The following is a 26,497-nucleotide window of genomic DNA, read 5'->3' as shown; positions in this document are numbered from 1 at the left end:
GGCAAAATGAAGCAATTAAATATTTAGAATAAAAATTGATAAAAATATAAATAATTTATTTAAGTTAAATTATTCACCACTATTAAATAAAGATAGAAGATTTAAGAGTTGTCAGTTAATACCATGAGTAACATGTTGGCCAGACTGATTGGAGCTGAAGATTTCTTTTCCAACAAAATTTCAGTATATCAAACTCATTTTTGTAAACTTCTGTTGCCTTGGTGGGACTTGAACAGTTGGTTTTAGTCACTCTATAGATGCTGCCTTCTTTCAAGATTCCTTTATTCTCATGTAATTGCAAAGAACATGTAATATTTCACGAAATTGTCTTCTGCCTACTGTAAGGCAGTAAAGAGTTGCCATTAGTGTCACCTGACACCCCTTAAAATTAGAGAGAAAGAGAAGCACAAGAGAGTCCCTCAGAGTCACTCCGTGTCTGTGGATTCACCTCTAGCATTCCTGCAGCTTCTGCTCCACAGACTCCAGTTCAAACCATCAGCAATCCAAGTCTAGATTCAAACTTCTGAGATGATCAGAAAGCTTTCAGCACCCAAGGCCATTCAGGACCCTGTCTTGCCCTAAATTGCTAAGTCCCTTCAGCTTCTCTTTGTTTCCTTCAGATTAGCAGTCTGACAATTTAAATATTTCTGTTCACAATATTTTTTTAAAAATCTGAGTAAATACTGAATGGTTACTCATTTGCTATTATATTAGAATAAAAATATTATGAGTTCATTTGTAGTTCCATTGAGATGTTGAAACACTTGATATCACAGGTGCAGAAATTAACTTACCCTTTTCTCAGTTTCCTCCTCTGGAGCCATACTGCTAAATCCAGCATCATCCAGTTGATAATCATACACCAGTCCATCTTCAGGGAAACACAGAACCATCTGTAAGGGGAAGGATAGATTACATAGAACATCATATCACAGTATAGGCTCTTCAGCCCGTGATGTGGTGCTGACCTATATAAACCTACTCACCATAACATTATTAATTTCAGCATTTTGCTTCAAGTTGCTGATAATGACAATTGAATAGTTTACCCTCTTCATTCACGTGTGATGACCATGTAGCTCTAAATGATTGTGATCAGTTTCATGTGCAGAGTTTATATGGAATGATTCCCCATATTTTGAGGAAATATCTTGTTTTTAAATGGGAGACATTCTTAAATTGTCTGTCACTTGCATATTATAATCTGATCCCACCTCAGAAGTTCTATTTGTGCATGTCATGTGCTCAAATGTCTCTGGCTATCAATGTTAATGAACTCCACATTCTCTTCCTTCACCAAATCTTTTTTCAAACCATTCTTGGATTTTTTCCCTCCTGATTATTTCCTTCCAATTATTCATCCATAATTTTTTTCCATATTTTCCTCTCAAACAACCAACCAACTCATTACAATTTTCTCCTCTTCCTCTGTGATTTCGTAACCTCCAAATGCCCTTGTCTTCCAACTCATTACCTTCTTATGATCATCCTGACCCTTTAACTTTTGAGACTAACAATATGCCTCATATATCTTTAATTTGCCTGTAGAAAAGGGGCAGTAACCATTTTTATATTGAGGATCCGTGGAGTCTGGAGCCCAAGATGGTGGCATCCATGTTCGATAGCCCAGATTTCCTGGGTTTTTGGCTCTGGAGAAGTAGCAGATCCGCAAAGGGCTCCAGAGCTCCCAACCCCATCTGCAAAGGAGAAGCTTGGCAGAGGAACCTACAAGTAAGAAACTACAGCAGTGAACCAACACAGGGTTTGGCATCAAAAGCCTCACACAAGGTCATGGGCTGCTAGCAACCAGCTTTTAGGAACCAGATACCAGGACCAGGATTCATGAGGTGCTGATGGTAAGCAAGGCTCCTGATGGATCTCAGGCATTGACAGTTTATGACTCACTTTGGGGGATTCAAAGCCAAAGATATTTGGGCTCATCTCTGGATCCAACAGGAGGCTCTGCAGCTTTGGAGGTTATGGGGGTACAGGAGGTGGTGGCATTAGAGGAGATGGGCATTCAATATCTCTGAAGGGACTCCCTTTGGGTTCTTTTTCTTGGCTTGACAGAGGATCTGGACTAGTGGTGTCTCTTTGTGTGGCTTCACAGAGCAAACAAAGGATAACACATTTTGTGTATGTTGTGGACAACCACCCTGATCCTTTCTCTGCTCTAGCTCAGTGGGAAATCACAGACTATCATGTGATTTGTACATGAAGATAAAACCTAGGGCTTTCTCATGAAGATGAATTTCAAACTGTTGAATGCACTGGAAGAGGGAATCATTTAGCTATTATTGAAAATAAACCACAAACTACCATCCATTACTATGTAACAATTTACACATACTATGTTATAAAAGTAATAAACCATTAAGTATTTGCTACACAAGGCCACAGTAACAAATAGAAGGCAGCAGGTGGCTGGATATGATGAGACACGTAGTTCTAAACATGAATAGATTAATGGGTGGAGAATAATGAAAATAATTGTAGTGAGCCAAGGAATGACATCCTGTTAAGATACGAGGTTATGAATGATTGGGTGCAGAAATGTGATTTTCAGGACTATAATATAAAAAAAGGCACTGTCTCATAGCAACAGGCATTTCAGAATCCAGGCCTTGATTTGTCTTAGCTTTTGTTTGCAAATAAAGGCTTAAACATTTCTGAAGAATTCTCTGCATTTTTGGACTCATTTTTGGACATCAAAAAACCACAACACTGTGAGACCTGGAAACAGGTAATCACTGTATTTTGTATGAATTCTCATTTATTGAAAACAGCAACTTTATGAATTTGAAGTTACCAATGCATGAAGAATGGGGAAAAAGCTAAATACCAAATTTTTTAAAAATCAGACAATGTTTACAAGTCTCTGCGGTAAAGCATGAAAAATTGATAACCTGTATTAGTGCTCCCATCCTTTAATGAATATATGGACTAAACACCAAGCAAGATACTTGACAGAGGAGGTGAAGCAGACACTTACATGCTCGCATTAAAAAAAAACTAAACTTGATATCATGTTGGCTTGTGAGAAAGAAAATGTTGCAAGTGACTGGTGTTCTAAAATGAAAGCTCTTCTCTAAATCAATAAGCTATCTCATTTAAAACATACCTTTTCCTCCACCATCTTCTGTCTCAACCAGTTGCTAAACATGGTATAACTTGTAGCATCACCAGTGCAACCAACACTCCAAATCAAGGAGAAAATAAACCAGGGTTCAATTAAGTCATCCAATAAATTCAATTTTTCAATCGGAAGACCTCCAGTACCCTGCTCAAATGAAAAAAAAAGATTTTTTTGTTATTGATATTATATATTATTAGACACATTCTATATGGAACAACCTGGCATTGAAAAGAGTGGAAACACTAGAATACATTTTTGACCACTGGTTACGATGCACTGCTGTTAGGACATGGGCAGGGTATTGATAATGAGATATTCTAGAGAGCTGAAAGTCTGGCAACAATATTAGAATTCAAAGCAGCTCAAAGGCAAAATAACAAATATGTGTGAATAATGGTTTCTATTTTTATGGTACTTTTAGCATATGGAAATTATCATCCAAGCATTATCAAACAAATGTATGACTGAGCCACACCAGGAAAACTGAAAATAAGGAGGTAAGATGGGAAAGTAGAGGGAGAGAAAGTTTGAAAGCATGGCTGTGGATGGTGCAACGAGTTTGAAACTGGAGGAGGGGGGTGGCAAGAGGCAGAATTAAAGAAAAGCACACATTTCATATGGACCTGTGGAGGTTAGAAGGGGAGGGACAAAGCCTTGAGTAAGAAATTAAAAACAAGAAAATAAATTAAAGTTGAGACTTTGCCATCAGGGAGTAGAAAGGCACTGAGTCAAACGGTCCATTGTGAATTAATAGGGTTTTGAATGTGCTCAAGCCTCTTGGAAGGTAAGTAGTGAAAGATGGGATGCTGTCAAGGTGAGCATTGAAATGGTTGATTCAGTGTTAGCAAAGTCTAGATGATGATTTTAGCAGCAGATCTGCAGTTTGGATAGAGTTGGGAAAATCATTTAAGTAAATGACAGCAAGATTTCAGTGCTGTGAAAATTGAGAAAGATGATCAGAAGAAAGATCAGTTGACTATATTGACCATGTCTTTTGCAATAAGATAAATGATCAAGGTGCAGAATATTGGAAGAGACAAATGGGCTGTTTAAACATTATCCATTCTGCTCAGCCATCTGTTATAGGACACACTGGTCTTTCTACAATAATTAGAACAGCATCTACCACAATATTAATAATTCAGCTCTGATCACCTCAACAGCTAATAGAAGGGGTTTGGAGAATGTTAAAAAAAATATGGGGAAGGTATCCTCAGAACATTCCTGTATTCAAATGACAAATTTCATCCTTTAAGTTTCCTATTTGTGGCTTCCTGACACTATTGCTGCTTTAAATCTGGCTAACTATTGGGCAGAAGCTGTTAGAAATTGTATTGCTATGTCTCAACCTGCGCTCTCAGCTTTGCCATGTCCTATTTTCTGTTTTTGCCACTCCCAATACCCACGCATCTCCCACATAAATGTCAAGACTGCTGCTTTTTAAGAACATTGGATATCCCTCAACTTATTCCTTGAAATATAAATAAAACAGACTAAAAGTTTGAAAAGGAACAATAATGAATCTATTTATTTTAAAGATGCATTGAAAATGAAGTGTCACTGTAAAACATATGTTATAATAGAGATGAACTGTCTAATGTCACTAGGGTACATATGGAACATAGTGTTCACTGTAGGATAAATGTTGTTTTAAAAACAAAATGCTCACACCAAATACAGTAAAACTCCATTAATCCAACACAATGGGGCCTTTGGTAGTGCTGGATAAGCAGATTTTCCAGACTATTGGACATTTTTCGATTGATACTCCAAAACACTATTCACTTTTGTTTTAGGTGCTACACAGTAGAGTAATAAAGTGAATCTGAAAAGTTTCATGGTAATGTGGGAAACAGAACAAGGTGAGTTTAAAGAGAGCATGGGAGTCAGCATCTCAGACAGTGACAAGGGGGCAGTGAAATTGAGCCTTAATAACTGAAAAGGAGAATAGGCCCCAGTGGAAGGAAATATGGGAAACAGCCATTGCTGAGCCAGATGCCAAACAACTAGGATTTCCCAATGAACAGATAAGGGTTGTCAGTTCAACTCTCTGCACAATTCCTAACGATCAAAAACGTTACCTCTGCAAGCTCTGAGGCGTCAAGTCATTGTTGTTTACTGATAAACATTTAAGAATAAGCAAAAACCCTCTGATGAGGGTGTAATTAAGGAAGAAAGGTCTTGAAAAGATACAGATTTAGATCAATATTATGATTATTTTTATTTGCATTATGTACACTTTCTGAAACCAAACTTCATGTGATTGATGACTCAGTCACTCAGGCATAAGTGAGGACAGATTTTACACAAAACATCTGGAAGGCAAGAGACTTCTACCAATCTACTCCTCTGCACAACACTACAAACCACCCTACCACACTCCTACCTATACAGCCATCCCAAACACAAATCCATATCACAACCCCAACGAACAAGGGCAAAACAAAAAAAAAAATGCTGGAGGAACTCAGCAAATCAGACAACATCCATGAGTAGAAATGTTCAGTCTACATTTCGGGATTGAACTCTTCATCAAAACTATGATAGAATAGGTGAAATTACATATAAAAAGGGGAAAAACTGAGGGAGGTGATAGGTGGAATGAGCTGCCAGCTGAAGTGGTGAATGTGAGCTTTATTTTGACATACAAGAACACTTTGGATAGGTTCATGGATGGGAGGGGTAACATTTATAAAATTTAGACATACAGCTCGGTAACAGGCCACTTCAGCCCATAAGTTGGTGCCGCCCAATTTACACCTCCAGTACGTTTTGAATGGTGGGAGAAAATGGGAGTCCCGGGGAAAACCCATGCAGACAAGGGAAGAATGTACAAACGCCTTACAGACAGTGAAGGCGTGCCTGATTGCTGGCACTGTAAAGGCATTGCACTAACCACTATGTCAACCGTACTGCCCTATGGAGGGTATGGAGGGCTATGGTACAGTTGCAGGACAATGGGACTAGGCAGAATAATTGTTTGGTATAGATTAGATGGGATGAAGGGCCTGCTTCTGTGCTGCAGTGTGAGGGACAGGTAGATGGAGAAATGATGAAGAATCAGGGTGGGGAAAACAGAGAGTGGGAGAAAAAAGTACAGCAGGAGGGACCAGTGGAATCAGATGGGGGAAGGAATTACTTAATATTATAAAAATTAATTGGCTGGGGGGTTTTTTTGTTTAGTTTCCCTACATCAGTTGAGCACATTAAACATTGATTTAACTTGAAAGCATAGTTCTCTTTTAGATTTATCCAGAGCAGTGTAACTGAGTTTCTGGTTTTGTTGACCTATATATCTAAGTATATTAACTCTTACTGAGTGCAGCCAATATAACCATGTTCAGAAGGGACATCGCCCAGTCATTAAAATTTCTTGGATCTTGTTTGATCGCAAACAAAAGTAGATAAAGAATCGCCTGGTGTTTCTTTCCCAAGTTATTTTTTTTAAATACTTTTACCTCCACCAGCAGATTATACTTCCAGGAAATGAAATGGATGCAAGTGCTGGTGGCTAAAAGACATTCCATGTAAATATATAACAAGTATAATCTTTTCTTATTTACTTGTAAATTGAGTTTGTAAAAAGAGATTTGTTAATGTATTATAATCTAACCTCTTTTGGCACCAAAGGCTGAAAGAAGCAATCCATCAGTTTCAGGAGGCTGAAGGTAAGGTTACTGTCCAGTGAGGTGATCACCTCTTTTACTGATTTCCGCACAAAAGCAATCGACTCCTGTGATAAGAAGAGTTAAGATGGTTTGGTTTATAAATTGATTAATTTTAAGAGACAATTCCTTATACCTGCTAAAGTGTACAAAAAACCTAACATCAGTCTCTGAGATACCCATTCTGATTCATGAATGATTCTTCGTGTGTAGTCTTCCCTGGACGCAGTAAATGGGCAAGGTTTTAGTAATGCCCATTTTACAAACTATTGGATGTAATTTCTATTCATTCTCCAAAGCACGTTCAATTAATTTATTTAAAACATGTCACACAGTAGTGTACTACAGGTTCAAGTGAACCCAGTAAGCTTAGAGGGGTCATTGAAACATAGTCCTGGTAAGTTTCAAGGATGCATGGGATGCAGAATGAGGAGAGTTTTAAGGAAGTGTGGGAACTGGATCTGATGAATTTGATGGGAGCATTAAAACCAGGGCCCTATTGTGTGATAGAGCATACAATTCGAGGGCCTCTTTGTCAGAAAAGGACTGTAGGAATCAGCACCCAGTGAGCCAAATGCTAAACCACCAGTGTTTCCAAATAGTCATATAGAAGGTTTATTGTAATTCCTTATTGTATATTTTTATGAGTCCTATTGCCCTTTTGTATCTGCTTCCACAGATTGTGACACCTCAGGACCAACTTTGGTGTTTGCTTTTGGGGACAATTGTGAAATGAATTCATGATCAACTAAATAGTATTTGGCTGTTACATGCCAATCTTTAAGAGGTCATTCATAAATTCATACTGCATATAAACAACTGCAGTAGGTCATTTTGTAGTTCCAGGCACAATTTCCTACAGGATAAGGTGTAGGGTTATGAGCAGCAAGAGATATCCTAGCGAAGGAAACCTTTTATAGTGAAAGCCAATTATCTCAGGAAATTTTGGAAAATTATTTTGTTTTACCATTGAATCATGAAAATTAAACAATACACTCACTGTTACAAAGAAGGAGGTGCTCAATTTCATACAAGGATGCCTTTCCACACAATAATACTACTGAGCATGGCAATGATATAAAAGTTCAAAGCAATCCAATTACCATAACTCTCTGGTATACACGGCACTAGTTGAAGAGGGCAATTTGTTCCAAGACTGCTGCCTCTTTTAATTCATTACCAAATGGTTGTTCTTTGGGTTACAGCTTTATCAAAGTTTCCACAGTTATTCCGGTGCATTGATTGGAATAAACAGTCAAGTTAAAATTCCTGAGTCTTGGTGAGTTTGTTTAATACTTTGCTATAATCAGAGAACCAAAACACTTATGTAGAGTGGCTTTGCAGAATAAAGGCAATGAAATCTCATACTCTAAGAAGCTCACTAGGATTGCTAGCCAAGTCCAGAGTACTTAATCATATGTGAGGTCATGAATGCAAATGAAAATAGGTACACCAAACTCAGGTTGGGTGGATTGGAGGAGTTGGCAGCTCTGACAAGATATGGGAGTTTTTACTTGGAGCAAATGGAGATATTTTTCCCCAATAACAATATTAGATGTGAAAACTATCAGAGCAAAGATGTTCAACAGTAGAAAAAGTTAAACAAGAAAGTCTTCAGATGCCGTGACGGTAGTTTAATACACAGAAGTGCTGGGGAAATTCAACAGGTCAGGTCAGGTCAGGGTCTGTGTCCTTCATCAAGGTTTGATCAAAAAGCAGGCAGGTGTACACCTGAATAAAACGGTGGGGGCACGGGCCCACAGGCAAGAGGTCAGGGGTGGATATGGGCAGAGGGCAGAAGAGAAAAAAGCTGGGAAGTGATAAGGGAAGGGGAGATAACTCTCTGAATGGGGAAGAAAGGGGATGGGGAGCTGGAGGAAAGGAGAAGAGGGAAAGGGAAAGAGAGAGAGAGAAACACAGGAGAGGGGCCAAATGGAAACCAGAGAAGTCATCTTAAGCCACATTAATGCTGTCTGGTTGGGGAGTGCCCAGACAGAATATTAGGTGTTGTTCCTTCAATTTCTGGATGACCTTAGTTCAGAACAGTGGAAGAAAACATTTTTTTTTAAAAAGGAGAAACAGTTAGATCCTCACACATTGGTACTTAGTTTATTAATACCAAATGAAACATTGTCCTAAATAGATAAGGTCATTAAAATATTGTGTAGCCACTTTAACCTGCACCCTCAGAAATTTAGGAAAGCTATACATTAGTTTCTGCAGTAAAAAAAAATCAGAAGCTATTGTGCATTATTTTGTTGAATTGAGGGTTTGACATGCTAATTTGAGATATTCATAGACCATGTGTTGAGGGCTTGAATTGTTTATTGGTTCACAGATGAGTCCATTCAGACTAAGCTTCTTAAACACACCAGAACACTTTCAATAAGGCATATAAAATATGCTATTGGTATTAAATGGCTTTGAAGAATTCAAGGGAATTGCATTCAGTAGACGTGCTCATGCATTCTGTACATATACCAAATGGAATGGCTGAATCTGTAAATTTGTAAAAGTATAGACGTGACTGTCTGTATCTCTCATTAGTGGGGAGCAGTATGAAGTACAGGTACACAATCCTTTATCCGGGCATCTAAAATCCAGAAAGCTCCAAAACCAGCAAGTGGGGAGTCGGGCAGGTGAGAGAGTGGCAGCGCGAGTCGGGCGGGCAAGATTGGAGAAACTGGCAGCGCGAGTCGGGCAGGCAAGGTGGGAGAGACTGGCAGCACAAGTCGGGAGGGCGAGGTGGGAGAGACTGGCAGCGCAAGTCAGGCGGGCGAGGGGGGAGATGGAAGCGCAACTGGAAGGGGTTGGGGGTGGATATGGCAGGACAATTCAGATGGGCTTAGATCTGGCTTTCCGAAATCCAAAATTCAGAACACACTGTCCCCCAAGGGTTCTGGATAAAGGATTGTGTACCTGTATTGATTGTTAAAGGATAGTTCCTGCTTTAAGTACAGTGTTTGGTCATTGATACCCAAGCTGAAACATTATTTGCAGAAGCTTCCAGAATTAGTATGATAGAGCTTTTGCTGTCTGTTGGAGCTTGTGAATCTTGGCAAATTTGTTCAATAATTCACTACAGTCAAACATCAAATGCAGATGCATCAAATTCTATCTGTTTGATTGCAGGGAGAATCTGCAGAAGGAGATATAGCTATTCAAGTCGTGCTGTTAAATTCTCCAGATCATCTTCATCTCTACCTTTCCATGTTTACTCTGCATTAAAGTGCTTACATAATGCCTCCTGTAAATATCAAGACCACCTTTATTCTTTTCTAGCTCATAATTTACCCAAAATGGGTAACAAAATGTTTCTTCACAGCTTCTATATTTCTTCTAATCGACTGACATGGTGAATGTCATGATGCTGGGGAGTGTTGTAGAACAAGAGACGGGTGGGGTGGGGGGTATAGGTACACAGTTCCATGAAATTGTTGATGCAGGTAGAGCAGGTGGTGAAGAAGGAATTTGATATGCTTGCATTCATCAGTCAGGGCACTGAATACAGGAGCAGGATCGTCATGTTACAACCGTAAAAGATATTGGTGAGACTACATTTTAGAGTTTTGTTGCATCTTTGGTCAACCAGCTGTAGGAAAGATATCATTGAGCTAGAAAGGATGCAGAAAAGATTCATGAGATTATTGCCAGGATAGAGGGCATAAATGAGAAGGAAAGACTGGATAGGCTGGGACTTTTCTCCCTAGAACCTAGGAGGCTAAGGGGGTACTGAATAGAAGTTTACAAAATCAGGAGAGGGACAGTTAAGGCCTTTTCCCCCAGGATATGGAATCTAAAACTAAAGGACATAGATTTAATATGTGAGGGGCTCCTTCTTCGGACAGAGGATGGTTTGTATGTGGAATGAGATGCCAGAGGAAGTGGTTAGTCAAAAGGCATTTAGACAGGTATATAGATAAGAAAAGTTGAAAGGGATATGGCCCCAATGCAGGAAAATGGGACAAGGTAGGCTGAAGGAACTGCCTCTATGTTGTAGAACTCTCTATATCAAAATTACATAAAATGTAACAAGATGAGCCTTTCAATCACCATTCATCACTTCTACCAGACCCCTGTAACCATCTCTATGTCACCAGACAAATTGCGATCATACATTTGGAAACAGTATTGCTTTAAATGTTTGATGCACCATCAATTACTCAAAGACTAAGGTTGAGAAACCAATAGGGTTTCCCTCTTCTCCTTTCCTCCAGCTCCCCATTCACTAAAGAACAAAGGCACATCCAAACTACTCGTCTGTCCTTCACTGAGGAAGGGGCTGTGGAACAGTCAGTCACCTATATACAGGAGTCTGTGTAAGGGACAGGTGCAGCTGGCTAATGGGCGTGCCTGACTTGACAAATACATACAACAGTGGTTTACCACATCCACCCCTCATTTTTAAAAAGAGTTCAGCAAGGTGAAGTGGTGCTTACAAAGTCACAAATTAAGTCTCTCAGGTGGCCTTGACATTCGTTGGGACCATCGTAGATCAAGACTGCGTTGCAGTGATGATGTCCTGGACAGTCTCAGGCACCTGTATGTGCTCATTGGTGTCATGCTGATGGGTAATGAGTCTGGTGTATTCTCTGTCGGGTATGGGTATTGGTTGTGGCCAGGGGTGAGAGGATGTAGGGTGATCAGTGGAGGCCTCCCGGGCCCCTGGAGGAACCAGTGAGACAGTGTCCTCATGTCTGTCAGGATACACCATGTAGGCATATTGGGAGTTGGCATGGAGGAAATGGACCTTTTCAACCAGGGGGTTGGACTTATGGCTCTTTCGGAGTAGGTCCCTGTGATAGTATGGATTCTTTCACCGATGTATATATGTGCATATTGTAGTATAGGATGGCTGTGATTGGCTGAAAGTGTAGCCACGCCCACTGGCAGGTCTTAAAAGGTTGCTCTTAGCCAGATCCAGATCATTCTGGACTAGATGACCTACATGTGATACACTCCAGTCTTTTGGTCAATGAAAGCCTTGGTTCAGATCAACAAGACTTTGATTCTTTCGACGTGCACTACAGTTTTATTAACCAAAACCTTTTCTAGGGATGGAGCGTATGCTGCAACCGGAATGCCTCAACATCAACCCGCAGTCAGCTACTGCCCAGAATGACTTGAAGCACTAGGTGAGGTGTTTCGAGGCTTACCTACAGCTCTCTGACCCTGCTGTGTGGAGGAGGACGGCAATCGACTGCTAGTATTGATGTCTATGGTGTCCCCGAGGGTCTACGAGAGCATCCAGGATGCAGCCACCTACACAGCAGCCATGAAGATGCTGAAAGGACTCTACGAGTGACCTGTGAACAGGGTCTACGCCCGGTACAAGCTAGCGTCTAGGAGGCAACTGCCCAGTGAATCCTGTACAGCTTACCTCCAAGCACTAAGGTTACTGGGCAGAGCCTGTGCCTGCACAGACAGAACTGCAGCTGAGATCATTGACGATCTCATCCGGGATTCTTATGTGGCTGGGGTCCGATAAAATTAGGTGAGGCAGCACCTGCTAGAACACAGGGGAGAAAACCTAAGATGGAAGCTGCAGTCTTAAGTATGGATGCTTACTCTCAGGGCTGGACCTCACACTATGAAGTGAGTAGGATGCCTGCTCTTAACCCTACTACCCCATGGCCCTCTGATGGCCTGGCTGCCGCCACTACCCTGCCTGATGTGACCCCGAAGTGCTACTTCTGCGGGAGGGACAAGCACAGCAGATCCCAGTGTCCTGCAAGGAAAGTCAGGTGCCAGAAATGCCTTAAAAATGGCCACTTTGCTGTAGTCTGTGGCTCCAAAATGGCCACCACCAAACACAGTGCCTCATGTGAGGCCCAACCTCCATCCCCTCATTCAAACTTCTCTTCATCAGTGCTCTCGTCCAATGAGAGCGAGGACTCGATTGCGCGGCAGCGCCTGATGTCACGGGGCAGGCGCCGCACGCGGAAGAGACACTCCACCCTCGCCATTATGACGTTGGCCCACTTGGACCACCCACACGAAGCAACGACCGCCCAGGCCCTGACCCCGATAACGGCCACCCCACCTCCGATTCAAGTGACAGCCGCCCCAGCTCCAGCTCCAACCTCAGTGACGGTCGCCTTAGCCTCGATTCTGGTGACAACCACCCCAGCTCTGATCCCAGCCCTGACTTCAGTGACTGCTGCCGCCACTACTGCCGCCGCTGACCAGGTACCCAACGCTGCTGCCGCCGACCAGGTACCCGCTGCCGCTGCCACCGACGACTGCCCGACCGACCGTCCCAGCACTTAGCTTTGACAGCCCAACGGCCCCAGCCGGCTGCAAGCTACAGCCCCAGCCATTCGCCACCGACAGCTCCAGCCCAACTGCTCCAGTGACATCACCACGCACACATAGTGCACTTCAGGTCCGACGCTGCGTGACGTCATCACGCAAGACTCCACAGTCCCCAGCACGCAAGACTCCACAGTCCCCAGCACAGGTCGCTGCATCAGTGACCCTGGACCAGGACTGCCCCCATCCCCTCACAAAAGCGATGGAATTGATTAAAGTACACGGACACTGTACTAATTGCTTATTTGACTCGGGGTCAACTGAGAGTTTTATCCGTCTAGTCCTGGCCCAACGTTGCGGACTGGTCACTCTCCCCACTGACCAAAAGATTTTGTTGGTGACCAGATCACACTCATCTGGGATAAAGGGGTATTGCATGGTGACCCTGAAAGTCCAGGGCATCACATTTACTGATTTTAAACTGTTCGTCCTCCCTCAACTGTGCGCACTCGTACTGCTGGGATTGGATTTTCAGTGCCAGTTCCAAGCTGTTTCCCTGCTCTATGGGGGTCCCTGCTCTATGGAGGGCCCCACTCCTCACTCTCTATCTGTAACCACTCCACCCCGGAGGCCTCCTGCCTGAAATGGGCCGGATGGTAGACCAGAATGGGCTAACAGCTACTTTCCCGTATCTGGAAAATGTCACCATCTGCGGCCATAACACGCAGGATCATGATGCCAACCTCGAGAAATTTTTCCAGACAGCAATTCGGCTGAACTTAACCTACAATTTCGACAAGTATGTCTTCCAAACCACTCGGCTCGTAATTCTAGGTTGCGTGGTGGAGAACGGGGTGGTAATGCTGTACCCTGACCGCATGCATCTTCTCATGGACCTGCCACCCCTCCACACCCAAAAGGCACTCAGACACTGCCTGTGCTTCTTTTCGTACTATGCCCATTGGGTTCCACACTAAGTTGACAAGGCACGGCCACTTATCAAGACCACCTCCTTTCCCCTGTCAACTGAAGCCAGAGTGGCCTTCGAACACATCAAATCTGACATCACCGCTGCAACATTGTATGCCATCGACGAGTCCATTCCGTTCTAAGTAGAGAGTGATGCATCCGATTTTGCACTGGCAGCCACTTTGAACCAGGCCAGCCAGTAGCCTTCTTCTACAGGACCCTCCAGGGCCCAGAGAGCTGACACTCCTCTGTCGAGAAGGAGGCCGAGGCCATAGTCGAAGCAGTATGTTGTTGGAGGCACTACCTTGCTGGCAGGCGCTTTACACTGCTGACTGACCAACGCATGGTCTCGTTCATGTTTAGCAGCACCCAGCGAGGTAAGATCAAGAACCACAAGATCACTAGAGGTGGAAAATTGAACTCTCCACCTTCAATTATGACATACTGTACCAGCCTGATAAGCTCAATGACCCACCAGACGCGCTCTCCAGGGAGACTTGCGCCAACATACAACTGGACAGGCTACAGACACTCCACAACGAGCTCTGTCATCCAGGGTTCACTAGGTTCACACACTTCTACACGGTTGAAGAGATTCGCTCCATGGTCCGAGCCTGCCCGGTGTGCGCTGAGTGCAAGCCCCACTTCTTCCACCCACGTCATCAAAGCCACTCGGCCATTTGAACCCGGCATGGACTTCAAGGGGCCCCTACCGTCGACCAACAGTAACACCTACATTCTTATGGTGATTAACGAGTACTCTCGCTTCCCATTCGCTGTGCCCTGCTTGGACATGACCGCCTCCTCAGTCATAGAGGCCTTACACAGCATCTTCGGGTACCCCAGTTACATCCACAGTGACTGGGGGTCCTCATTTATGAGCACTGAGCTGCGGCAGTACCTCCTGGAGCATGTTATTGCTTTGAGCAGGACCACCAGCTATAACCCATGCGGTAATGGGCAGGTCAAAAGAGAGAATGCCACCATCTGGAAAGCAGTCACGCTTTTCCTCTGGTCCACTGCTCGTTGGCAGGACGTACTCACTAGCACCCTACATTCCATTTGCTCCCTCCTATGCACCGCAACGAACACCACTCCCCATGAAAGGATGTTACCTTTCCTGAGGAAATCTGAATCGGGAACAACCACGCCGGCGTGGCTCACAGTTCCTGGACCTGTTCTCCTGTGACGCCACGTCCGGTACTCAAAGAACGACCCTCTGGTTGACCGGATGACGCTACTCCATGCAAACCCGCATTATGTATACATTGAGTACCTGGACAGGCGGGAAGACACTGTCTCGGTAAGGGACCTAGCCCAAGCCGGATCGGACCTGGCATCGGTCCCAACCCAACCTCCTCCAAATCCTTCTTCCCTAGGTCACGTGCTTGAACAGAGGGATCAGGACCACCCCACCAGTGACAGTGGCAACAACTCGGGCCAGTCTGTTGACAACGCCTTTGGGGAATTGAGCGAGGCGGTGTACGCACCCAACGATCCCACCAGCGACACAACTCCAGTGGCCCCAATCCCAGCACCACTGTGGTCGTTCCGGATGATCAGGCTCCCTGACTGTTACAGCCCCTAACCTCCCACCAGTCTTTCTCTCTCCCCCCATTTTTTTTTAACAGCCCTCCATTCACCCCGGGGTCAGTTCTCAAAGAAGGAGGTGAATGTGATAGTACAGATTCTATCACCGATGTATATATGTGCTTATTGTAGTATCAGATGGCTGTGATTAGCTGAGAGCATAGCCTTGCCTACTGGCAGGTCTTAAAGGGTTGCTCCTAGCCAGACCCAGATCATTCTGGACTGGTCAACCTAAATGTGATACATTCCAGTCTTTTAGTTAATAAAAGCCTTGGTTTGGATCAACAAGTCTTTGATTCTTTCGACGTGCACTACAGTCCCTGACGCGTTTTACCTGGGAAAGAAAAACATATGATCATGGCAATACATAGAAGGGACCTGAGGGAATGGAGCATCTCCGGAAGACCTCTTGTCAGCGGGAGACTGGAAGGCCCCTAGATCACAAAGCCAGGAAGACTGCCTTCCAGACCATGGTGTTCTCCCTTTCTACTTGCCCATTCCTCTGGGGGTTGTAGCTAGTGGTCCTGCTCATGGCAATGCCCCTGGCCAACAGGCATTGGTGCAGCTCGTCACTCATAAAAGAGGACCTCAGATAGCCATGGATATAACTCGGGAAGCCGAATAGAATGAAGAGACTGTGAAGGGCCTTGATGACTGTGGCAGCTGTCATATCAGAGCAAGGGATGAAAAACAGGAAATGGGAGCATTTGTCAATGACATTGAGGAAATACACAATGCAGTCTGTGGAGGGCAGGGACCCTTTAAAGTCCACACTAAGGCGCTCAAAGGGGCAAGTGGCTTTTATCAACTGCACACTGTCTAGTCGGTAGAAGTGTGGTTTTCACTCAGCGCAGACCTGGCAGTTTTTGGTCATGAATCTGATCTCTTCGAGGGAGTACAGCAGGTTGTGAGCTTTGATGAAGTAGAAGAACCTGGGAACTCCAGGATGGCAGAGATCATTATGGAGGGTTTGTAAGTGGTCAGTCTGCATAATGGCACAAGTCCCGAAGGACAGGGCGCCCAGTGGCTCATTAAGTTTCCCCGGCCAGTACAAGATATAATTGTAGGAGGACAGTTCAATTCTCCACCTCAGTATTTTGTTGCTTTTAATTTTGCTGGTTGTTAAACATGAATGCAACTGCATGTTGGTCAGTTAGCAGGGTAAAACATTTACCAGCCAAGTAATGGTGCCAGTGCCGCACTGCCTTGACAATGGCTTGGGCCTCTTTCTCAACCAAGGAGTGTCAAATTTTGGGGTCCTATACGAGAAAAGAAAACAACTGGTCTGCCTGCCTTGTTAAGGGTGGCAGTCAGGGTGAAGCCTGATGCATCGCTTTCTACCTGGAATGGGATATATTTATCCACAGCATGCATTGGCAATGTCTGCCTCAATGAGGTTGAAGGCTGCATGAGCTTCTGCCGTCGGAAGGAAGGTTGTAGATTTGACGACGGTGGTGGGCCTTGTCTGCATAATTAAGGACCCATTGGGTATAATAAGAGAAGAACTCAAGACACATTTTTAGGACCTTAAGGCTGCAGGGCAGTGGAAGTTCCAGGAGTGGCCACATGTGGGCAGGGTCTGGATCAATGACTCTGTTCTCAATGACACAGCTGAGGATGGCAAGGCAGGTTGTGCGAAATACACGCTTGGCCTTATTATACGTGAGGTTGAGGAGCTTGGCAGTTTGGAGGAATTTCTGGAGGTTGGTGTCATGGTCCTGGAGGCCATGGTATGGGAAAGTGCCCCACAGCTCATGCTGGTCCACCATGTGGTCCATCTCCCGTTGGAAGACAGAGGCACTATCGTAACACCAAAGGGATACTGCATCAAACCCAGTGTATTGGCAGACCTCCAGGCAGATAGAGAGCTGGTGATATGCTGACCAGGTCGATGGTAGAAAAGATCTGATACTGTGCAATTTGGTTCACCATGTCGGCTATGCAGGGGAGGGGGGTAAGCATCTAATTGTGTGTACCTGTTGGTGGTCTGACTGTAGTCAGTAACCATCCTATTTTTTTACCCATTCCACACTACCACTACCTGCACTCTCCAAGGGCTGGTCCTGGTTTTAATGATCACCTCTGCCTGAATGAAGGCACTGTCCCCAGTACTGTAACTTTCACTTTTAGTGGTGACGGGGTTACAGTTGGGGGTGAGGTTGGCGAATAATGGTGGAGGGGTGATTTTAAGTGTGGAGAGCCTGCAGGTCATGTGTGGTGGGCAACTGGGTTGTTGTGGGGGGGGGGGAGCTGATGGGTGGGTGGAGCACAGCAGTTGGATTGAAATTGCTGGTTAAGACAGTGAGGGGTGGATGGGACCCATCGAACTCCATTGTTACGTTTCTAAGGTGACATTGAAAATCAGGTCCTAATAGCATGGCAGTGCAGAGCTTCGATATTACCAAAAGTTTAAAGTCTTTATAGTCTGTACCCCTCATGGTAAGAGTCATTACACAGTAGCCCCAGACATTTGTTGTATGTGATATGGAGGCCAAGGAGACCTTTTGATACACCAGCATTACTGCAAGGGAGAAGCACCCCACCATGTTGGGGTGTATGAATCTCTCTGTGCTCCTGAAGAGCCAGTTGATGAAGTAGACAAAGACGATGTGGTCAAACAATAATCATGGCTTTTATTAGCAGAAACTCGTGGTACAATAATGAATGACAATAGGTGCATATACAGTTATAGCCAAGGGAAGTGTCCTTAACAGTAATGCACAGCCAATGTTAGTACAGCAAGGCTCGCCAGAGGGGAGACAGGCAGCTTGGCAGACATTCACCACATTCACTGTCACATTCACATTCACTGTCGAATAGGCATCTTGTCATGTGGGCAGTTTACCTTAATGTCCATCATTGACCTGGCGATCTGATGAGGGCTGTCCTGGTCAAGTATGATGGAAGCCAGTGTCAGGTTACTGCTTGTTCCTGTTATGGAGGATGGCGGTGTCCAGGATGGTGACCCCCCACAATCTGCACGAGGCACTGCTAGGAAGGGGTTCAGAATTATGCACATTGGTGTAGTGTCCCTTCTTCCCGCAGGCTGGATCAGGTCAAATCCTTCTCTGGGCAGCATTTCCTCTGGTGCTTTTCCAGGCCACAGAAGTAACACTTCAAGTGCTCTCAGAGTACTGTGGCTGTAGTCGGGTCGCCAACGGAACCAGGTGAAAGTGGTGGGTGGCGTTTACGGAGGACTGTTGTAGTGGATGATTTATTATCAGTGCAAAGGGATGGTGGCACGTCCCAAGATGGTGGCACCTGGTGTAACCTCAAGGCAGCTGCATTATCTGTCGAGCAGGCCTCCATATTCTGGAGAGCCACCACCAGCGTGTCTGACAGCTCAATTGCTATCTGCAGACTGAGCTCCCCTTGTTCCAAAAGTCTCTGGTGGATGTTGTTCAACCTGATCCCAGTGACATAGGCATCCCTGATCAGTCCTCAGTGTACTCAGCAGCAGTTATGGCCTTACATTTCCAGGCCCTTCCGAGGATTCACAGGGTTTGAAGGTACTCAGTGTTCAACTCATCAGTCGCTGTTTGCTGGTCATTAGAAGGTGCCCGGCATAGACAACCTTGATCTTCTGCATGTTAAGAATATCTACAACCTCCTGGTATGATGTGGTGTTCCTGATCATGGAGTACAGCAGAGTGCCAACTCGGGATTGCAGTACCTGCAATTTATCGTTCTCTGATTGCACAATTGCTGAAGAGGAATGCTTCAAAACAGCATAGCCAGAGTTCCAAGATGGTAAATGCCTTGGATGATTGAGGGTTGATTTCCAACTTTTCTGGCATTAGGAGCTGCTCCATTGCAAAAACTTTAGTGAATAAAATTGATGCACCATCAATTACTTGAAGATTGAGGTTGAGAAACCAATAGGCTTTTATTCACTAAAGAATAACGACACATCCTTATTGCTCAACTGTCCTGCACCAAGGAGGGGGCTATGGAACAGTCACTTTAATGCAGGAGTCTGTTTGAGGGGCCACAGGTCTAGCTGGCTAATGGGTGTTCCCGACTAGACAAATATATTCAACAGTGGTTTACCACAATAATACAAATCGTGAAGAGAATATTACAATAAGCACACAAGGACAAAATGACATGGTTGGCAGAGTGGTTCGTGCAACGTTATTACAGTGCCGGTGACCCTGATTCGAACCTGGTGCTGTCTGTAAGGAGTTTGCATGTTCTCCCTTTGACTGAGTGGGTATCCCACATTTCAAAACATATGGGTAATTGTAGGTTGTAGATTAATTGGGGTATTTGGGGGGCACGGGTTCGTAGGCTGGAAGGGCCCGCTACCATGCTGTATGTCTAAATTTTTTAAAATTGAATTACTGAGAAAAATCTGTCGGTGCATATGTACAATGATTGAAAACAAAATCCCCATGTTTGGACCAGTTACAAAGAACTTGAGAATTTGTCTTTATACCATTGCCAGGTTCTACCTGCGCTCCACTTTCAACCTTTCCATTTACTATAAATCAATATTCAATACAATTGATAAGTATCAACATAGCAACATGATCTCTAAGCTAATCCAACACAAAAGCAGTTACTGACCTCCAGGAAACGATTAAAGAGAAATTCCAGTTTCACTTTGTATGGTTTAATGGCTGGAGGAACTTTCCTCAGCCAACATTCAATAAATGGTTTTAGCCCCAAAATGCTGGGCTCCAGGTAGACCATCCCACATCGAGATACAGTGGCAGGAGAGGCCACTGCCAGGTCCTGCACCTCAAACATCATTGTCATCACCTCAAAAAGAAAGAAAAATAGGAAGGTTATTAATGTAATTTCACTCTGATATCAAGCTCTAATCTTAGAACACAGTTCTCGGTGGTTCATTCACAAACCAGGAACATCACTATGAAAATCAAGAACAGAATCCTTGGTGGTGAATTTTCAAAAGGTCAGATAGCATCCTTGAAGGTTAGTATAATATTTAGGTTGACACCCATTTGTTATAGCAGGAAGATGTTTCAGATGAAAAATATGAGAAAGAAGATAGTCAATAAAAAGAGAGAAAATCAAATTAACAAGAAGAAAAATAGAATGGTCCCATTGCCTCTTAAGAAGAGGCAAGGGAGAACTAATTTGGAGATGCAATAAAGGGAGAGAAAAACAGAATATATTTGAAATATTGATGATGTGAATGATTAGAACATAATAGCAAAAGAATAGAATAGCCTGGTATATCGAGTAGAGCTGAGAAATTTCCAATTGTCCAAGAGTTTCCATAGAGAAAGTTATAGATAGATAGATAGAGTAAGTGAAGCTACCTTGGTGGCTATGTTTATTATTGGCTCCCCAGTAATAGCTCCAGTCTCTCCCAACCCAATTGTATGTGTCCTAAATTATGAGGATCTCAACCAGAGGGCTTAGGGAGCTCAGCTTTTTAAAAATTGAAATTTTAACAGGTGAAAAGTTTAATCACTAAGAGACATCAGATTTATCTTCTAAAAGGCACATTTTGCAATTAAGTACAAAAGAGAGACTTTGACAGCAAAATTTGTTGAGAAGGGTGATAAAAAGCAACAGGACCCTTGGATTTATAAATAGGCAACATCAGTGGAGAGAGAAATGGGGTTAACTTTTTAGTTCAAAGACCTTTCATGAAAATTGGAAAATATTAGAGATATAACAGGCAGCTACAGTAGAGAATTATGCCTCAAGGTCCATTTATAGGAATTGAAAAAAGTTAACAGATATTGGTCAAAACCAAAGACAAGAAGATGAAAGGAAAGAGTGCAAAGAATCAAGAGGAGGGAAGGGGATGGGAAGGCAGGGGGCATTGCTGGGAGGGCTTGGAAGGCATGGGTGATTAAATAGTGCAAACAAAAAAGAAAGTGGTAATGGGACAAATAAAGTAACAAAGATGCCTCAGAGGATTTGTAAATATTTCTATTAGGCTCCAGCAGGAACAGTGTTATTCATTTTAGGGCATTTTTTTCGGAATAGTCAAGGCCTTAGAGAGACTGCAAAGGGGATATATTGACATGGTACTGGAACTTGAAGACTTCAGTTATGTGTGAAGGCTATGCATTGTTCCCCAAAGAGCAGATTTAATTGAGATGTTTTGATATCATGACTGAGTAATAACCATTGGCCCAATGACAGCTTTACAGCCTCACTCCTTTCTTATTTTACACAATGTGCAAAGCAAAGGTATGAATTGATTCTGTTAAGAGAAATTTTAAAATTTATAATCATGAGGATGGTCACATGTCATTTATTTTGAAATGTAGCCCACCTGACTATCTTTTGTATGACGTGCACAGATGATATTTAATTATGTCACAGATAGTTGGGACGACACTGCCCCCAACTCTTCATTTCAAAGGGATTCCATAAATTCTCTGCTCCTAACAGTTATTAGCTGTGATAAATGAGGAGCAGTACCAAAAAATCTGATTTACATTCTACTGGGACAGGTCAAGGAACTGGCCTCTCAATTACTGTACTCCATCATTGTTCCCCATAACGGTTTGATTGCAGAGCTATAGGGTTTCTCCAAAATTTCCATTAGACAATTGGGACTGGCCCTGAATGCCATCTTGGTCAGCATGGACAAATTGAGCCAAAGGGTCAGTTTTGTGCTGTATACCTCTATGACTCTTTATGTTTACCTACCTCGGTGAGCTTGATTATTTCTCCTGAGCTGAGGCAGAGCTTTTTGTTATCATCTAAGACAGTGTTCATATTTTCAATCCAAATCGCATCTACTGGCCCATCAAACATGTACCACTTTTTCACTTGGTCAATAGCTGCTGCTCCAACTCGAATTAATGATGATAAAATGCCATCCGTCCTGGAAAAGGCAAAGAATACAGTATGTAGTGATCAGGTCCTTTTCTGAATTGATACTGACCGGCACAACGCTAATGAAATTTTGCATTGTCATTGTTTTGATCTCTTGGATAAGACATTAAGTTGAATCGTCGTCTATCATCCCACATAATCATAAATATCCTTCAGCACTACTGGAAAATAGGAGTTCCTGCATATAGCCATTTTTTTCCTTAACATTGTTTATCTGTTCTTTATGTTGCTGATTACTAGGTACTTGCCATGCAGAACTTGGTTGTTATTTTCCCTATTGTTTTTCCTCATTGTTACTATACTAAGGAGAAAGCTGTTGAAGTAAGGGAATTCAGGGAAAATGTCTTGAAACATATCCACATTACAAAAGAGATATGCTGGTGGTCTTAAACCACAGAAAGATGATTAAATCCCTGGGGTTAGCGAAAAAAAATGCTGGTACCTGGCAGAGATATTTGTACTATCCTCAACCGCGGGTGCAGAACGAGGAATTGGACAGTGGCTAATGATGATACAAATATCTCTGCCAGGGTGCTACTATTGTGCTCCTATTTAAGAAACTCTGCAAGGAAAAGACAAGCATGTGCAACTATCATCCATGGTGGGAAGGTTACTGGAGATGATTCTGAGAGACAGATCTGCTTACATTTGGCAAGGCTGGGACTGATTAAGGCTGGTGCTTTATTCCCTGAAGAAGGAAAAGAGAAACACAAAAACTGCAGGTATTGGAATCTTGAGTAAACAACGAGAAGCTGGAGAGACTCAGCAGATCAAGCAGCATCCGTTGATCAAAATGCTCAATCACATTTCAGGTCAGGAGTCCTGATCAAGACTTTTTTTCCCTGAAGGAAAGGAAGCTGAGGATAACCTTTAGAGGCATATAAAAGGATGAGGGACAAATATAAGGTGAATCCAAGACAGGGGGATCTAAAACTAGAGGCCTTCACTTAAGATGAGAAGGGAAAGATTTAAAGAAGACATGAAGGACACTTTCCTCAATGAGTGGCCAGAAGTGGTAGAGGCAAGTACAATTACAACATTTAAAAGGCAATTGGACAGGAATATAGATAGGAAAGGCTTCAAGGGATATGGGCCAATTGCAAATAAATAGAACTTGCTCAGGTAGGCAACTTGGTTGGCTTGGATAGCGTAGGCTGAAGGACCTGTTCTTGTGCTGTATAACTCTGTGGCTGCATTACAATTGTGATAACTTTGTAAAGTTTTTTAATTATCCCTTAAGTGTTTTGGGACTTAATGAAAGGCCCCATGATAAATGTAAAACATCTGAGAACAGAGTAATAATATCTTTATGTAAGATGTTCAATGCAGTTTTATTTAAACAATTCTGTAACAGTATCTATAATTTCTTGCACCAGTAAGATATCTAAATATTAGATTTGTTGCAGAATTTCAATTCTGCTGAGAAGGTTAAAGATCTGTGGACACAGCATTGCATAGCAATATAACTCTATGGTGAAGACTAAAAAAAATTGTACTTACCATTCATGAGTTAAAAGGTCAAATTCCCCATACAACTGGCCCATGGTGATTGATTTGGGGTTGAGAATAAACACAGAGACCTTTTCATACTTTTCTCCGCTAACTGATCTTTTTCCCTTCAAAGCTGTCAGTGCTTCTGCTAGAACTTCATAACACTAGGCAAAGAGGGAACAAATTAGATATGCTACCTCAATGTTCTAAGGAGCTGAACTATTCTTATAGAGAAATAAATGTAAATTTATGCTAATTTTGTAATGATTTTGGTTTTAATGCCAGTATATTGCTGAAGGAAATGTCAGCTATTGTAAAAAAAATGATTAGATTTCAGATTTATTGTCAGACATCACATACAACCCCGAGATTCTTTTTCCTGTGGGAGCAATAGAATTACCATTAATTGGTAGTGCAAAAAAACTGTACACAGCGTATACATGTAAACAAATAAAGAACTGTAAACAGATAACAAATGTAAACAAACTTACTATGCAATATCGAGAGAATAAAAAAGAAAATCAATAAAGTGCGTAAGTAAGAGTCCTTAAATGAGTCTCTGAATGAGTTTGTCATTGAGGAGTCTGATGGCGGAGGGGTAGCAGCTGAACATGGTGGTGCAAGTCTTGTGGCACCTATACCTTTTTTTATGATGGCAGCAGTGAGAACTGAGCGTGTGCTGAGTGGCATGGATCTTTGATGATTGCTGCTGCTCTCCAACAGCAGCATTCTCATAGATGTACTCAATAGTGGGGAGGGTTTTGACTGTGATGTCCTAGGCTGTGACCACTACATTTTGGAGGGCTTTACTGGTGTCCACATACCAGACCGTGATGCAGCCAGTCAGCACCCTTTCCACCACACCTCTATAGAAATTTGCCAGGGTTTCTGGTGAAATACCAAACCTCTGCAAACTCCTGAGCAAGTAGAGGCACTGAAGTGCTTTCTTCATGATATCATTAGTGTGTTGGGTCCAGGAAATATCCTGCAAGAAAGTGACTCCCAAGAACTTAAATTTGCTCACCCTCTCACCTCTGATCCACCAATGATCACTGGATTGTATACCTCAGGCTTTCCTTTCCTGAAATCAACAATCAGCTCCTTAGTTTTAGTTTTGGTGACATTGAGTGCACCATTCAGCCAGATTTTCGATCTCCAACCTGCATGCTGACTCCTCCCCTTCCTTTATACAACCCACTACTGTGGGATCATCAGTGAATTTGTAGATGGTGTTATTGTCGTACCGGGCCACACAGTTGTAGGTGTGAAGTGAGTAGGGCATATTATTGCAAATATGGCTAGTGTGACATTGTATTATAACTTAGAGTCAATAATAGCATAACCTAATTACATGTGGACTGACTTGGCTTTTGTAGTTTTGTGCCAATATATGTGAGTGTCCCCTGTAATCATGTGCTCAATGAGCCTAGAATTACCATATACCAGCATGATGCCATATTGACCTGAAAAGAACATTGGTCAGTTACTAGTACTAAAAAACTAATTCTGGGGAATCAGACAAGCTGGGTAAGGAAATAGGAACTGCTGAGGCACATCGATTCAGAAAGATGTTGCAGAGTGACTTTTCAGGTCCACAACCCAAAGCAAGCAGAAATATAACATGATTGAATACACCTTCTAAATTACTTCATTAGGAGTGTACAGATTTTAATGAAAGAGAAAAAAGGCAAGTCTAGAGATTGTTACAAGATCAAACCAGCTACCACAAAAAAGGCATATCACACAGGGGTAAAGATGAACAATTACCTTATTAACAAAAAATTCACCTTCAAACTTTAATTCAAAATCCCCCCTTTTATAACAATGCCCATTGGTTACTATGCAAATTTCTATAACAGTGTAAAACTAATAAATTCCCCAGCCTAACTATAACATATGCAATTAAAGTCTAAGTTATGTTTCCAACCAGCCCACAGAAAAACAGACACAAAACAAACACAAAACACACAAGACTCACAAAATTTCGATCTCAACCAAAGCAAAGATCATAAACAAAATTCAGTTTGTTTGGTAAACTGAAGCCAAAAGATCTTTGAGAGAGAGAGAGCACAAAATTCAAAGTTGTCTTCTTGTGTTGCTTGCAGAAAGAGGAACAACTGGCTTGGTCTGGATCCTTCTGGCTGCCTTCAGAATGTTCATCCCTTTTTGAAATCCCAACTCATGTTTTGGGCCTTCTTCCACTCCACAGCAACCCCAGTAGTGGTTCATCGTCCAAGTCCAGAAATCTTTAGATCATTTTCTGCACATGGTCAGTCTGTCTCCCACTTCTCAGCAGTCCACCTTCACCTTGGCTCTCTAAGGCAAACTGTCACTTTTCAACACAAAACCACACAACACATAGGCCAATACACAACACAGAACTCTGTAACAAGATGAAATAGATTAAAAGATTGGGGAGAATAGAAAATAAAGGAGAAAAAAAGGATTAGCATAGTGGATAGACAAGAGGAAGAGGCATTTCTTGAAAGGAACACATCAAGGTAATGTAGGAGCATTATGAGATAAGGAAGAAAAGTTGAAAATATCAACTTAAACAAGGAGAAGC

General features: G+C 42.8%; 1 protein-coding gene across 4 annotated transcripts in view; it reads right to left on the bottom strand.

The window, feature by feature from the left end:
- dnah1 (dynein, axonemal, heavy chain 1) overlaps positions 1 to 26,497 on the bottom strand; it is a 431,328-nt gene that overhangs the window by 198,348 nt on the left and 206,483 nt on the right. For all 4 annotated transcript variants that reach the window (XM_069936771.1, XM_069936773.1, XM_069936772.1 and 1 more), the window contains 6 exons: positions 23,941 to 24,095; positions 22,252 to 22,429; positions 20,182 to 20,376; positions 6,750 to 6,869; positions 3,122 to 3,280; positions 795 to 893 (listed from right to left, as the gene is read on the bottom strand). In XM_069936771.1, coding sequence (XP_069792872.1) covers positions 795 to 893; positions 3,122 to 3,280; positions 6,750 to 6,869; positions 20,182 to 20,376; positions 22,252 to 22,429; positions 23,941 to 24,095 — 906 coding nt within the window. The remainder of the gene's footprint in view (positions 1 to 794; positions 894 to 3,121; positions 3,281 to 6,749; positions 6,870 to 20,181; positions 20,377 to 22,251; positions 22,430 to 23,940; positions 24,096 to 26,497) is intronic.

Source organism: Narcine bancroftii, chromosome 5 (genome assembly GCF_036971445.1).
Source record: "Narcine bancroftii isolate sNarBan1 chromosome 5, sNarBan1.hap1, whole genome shotgun sequence".
NCBI classification, from domain to species: domain Eukaryota; kingdom Metazoa; phylum Chordata; class Chondrichthyes; order Torpediniformes; family Narcinidae; genus Narcine; species Narcine bancroftii.
Note: the sequence above shows the minus strand (reverse complement) of the source record. Positions and strands in the feature narration are given on the sequence as shown.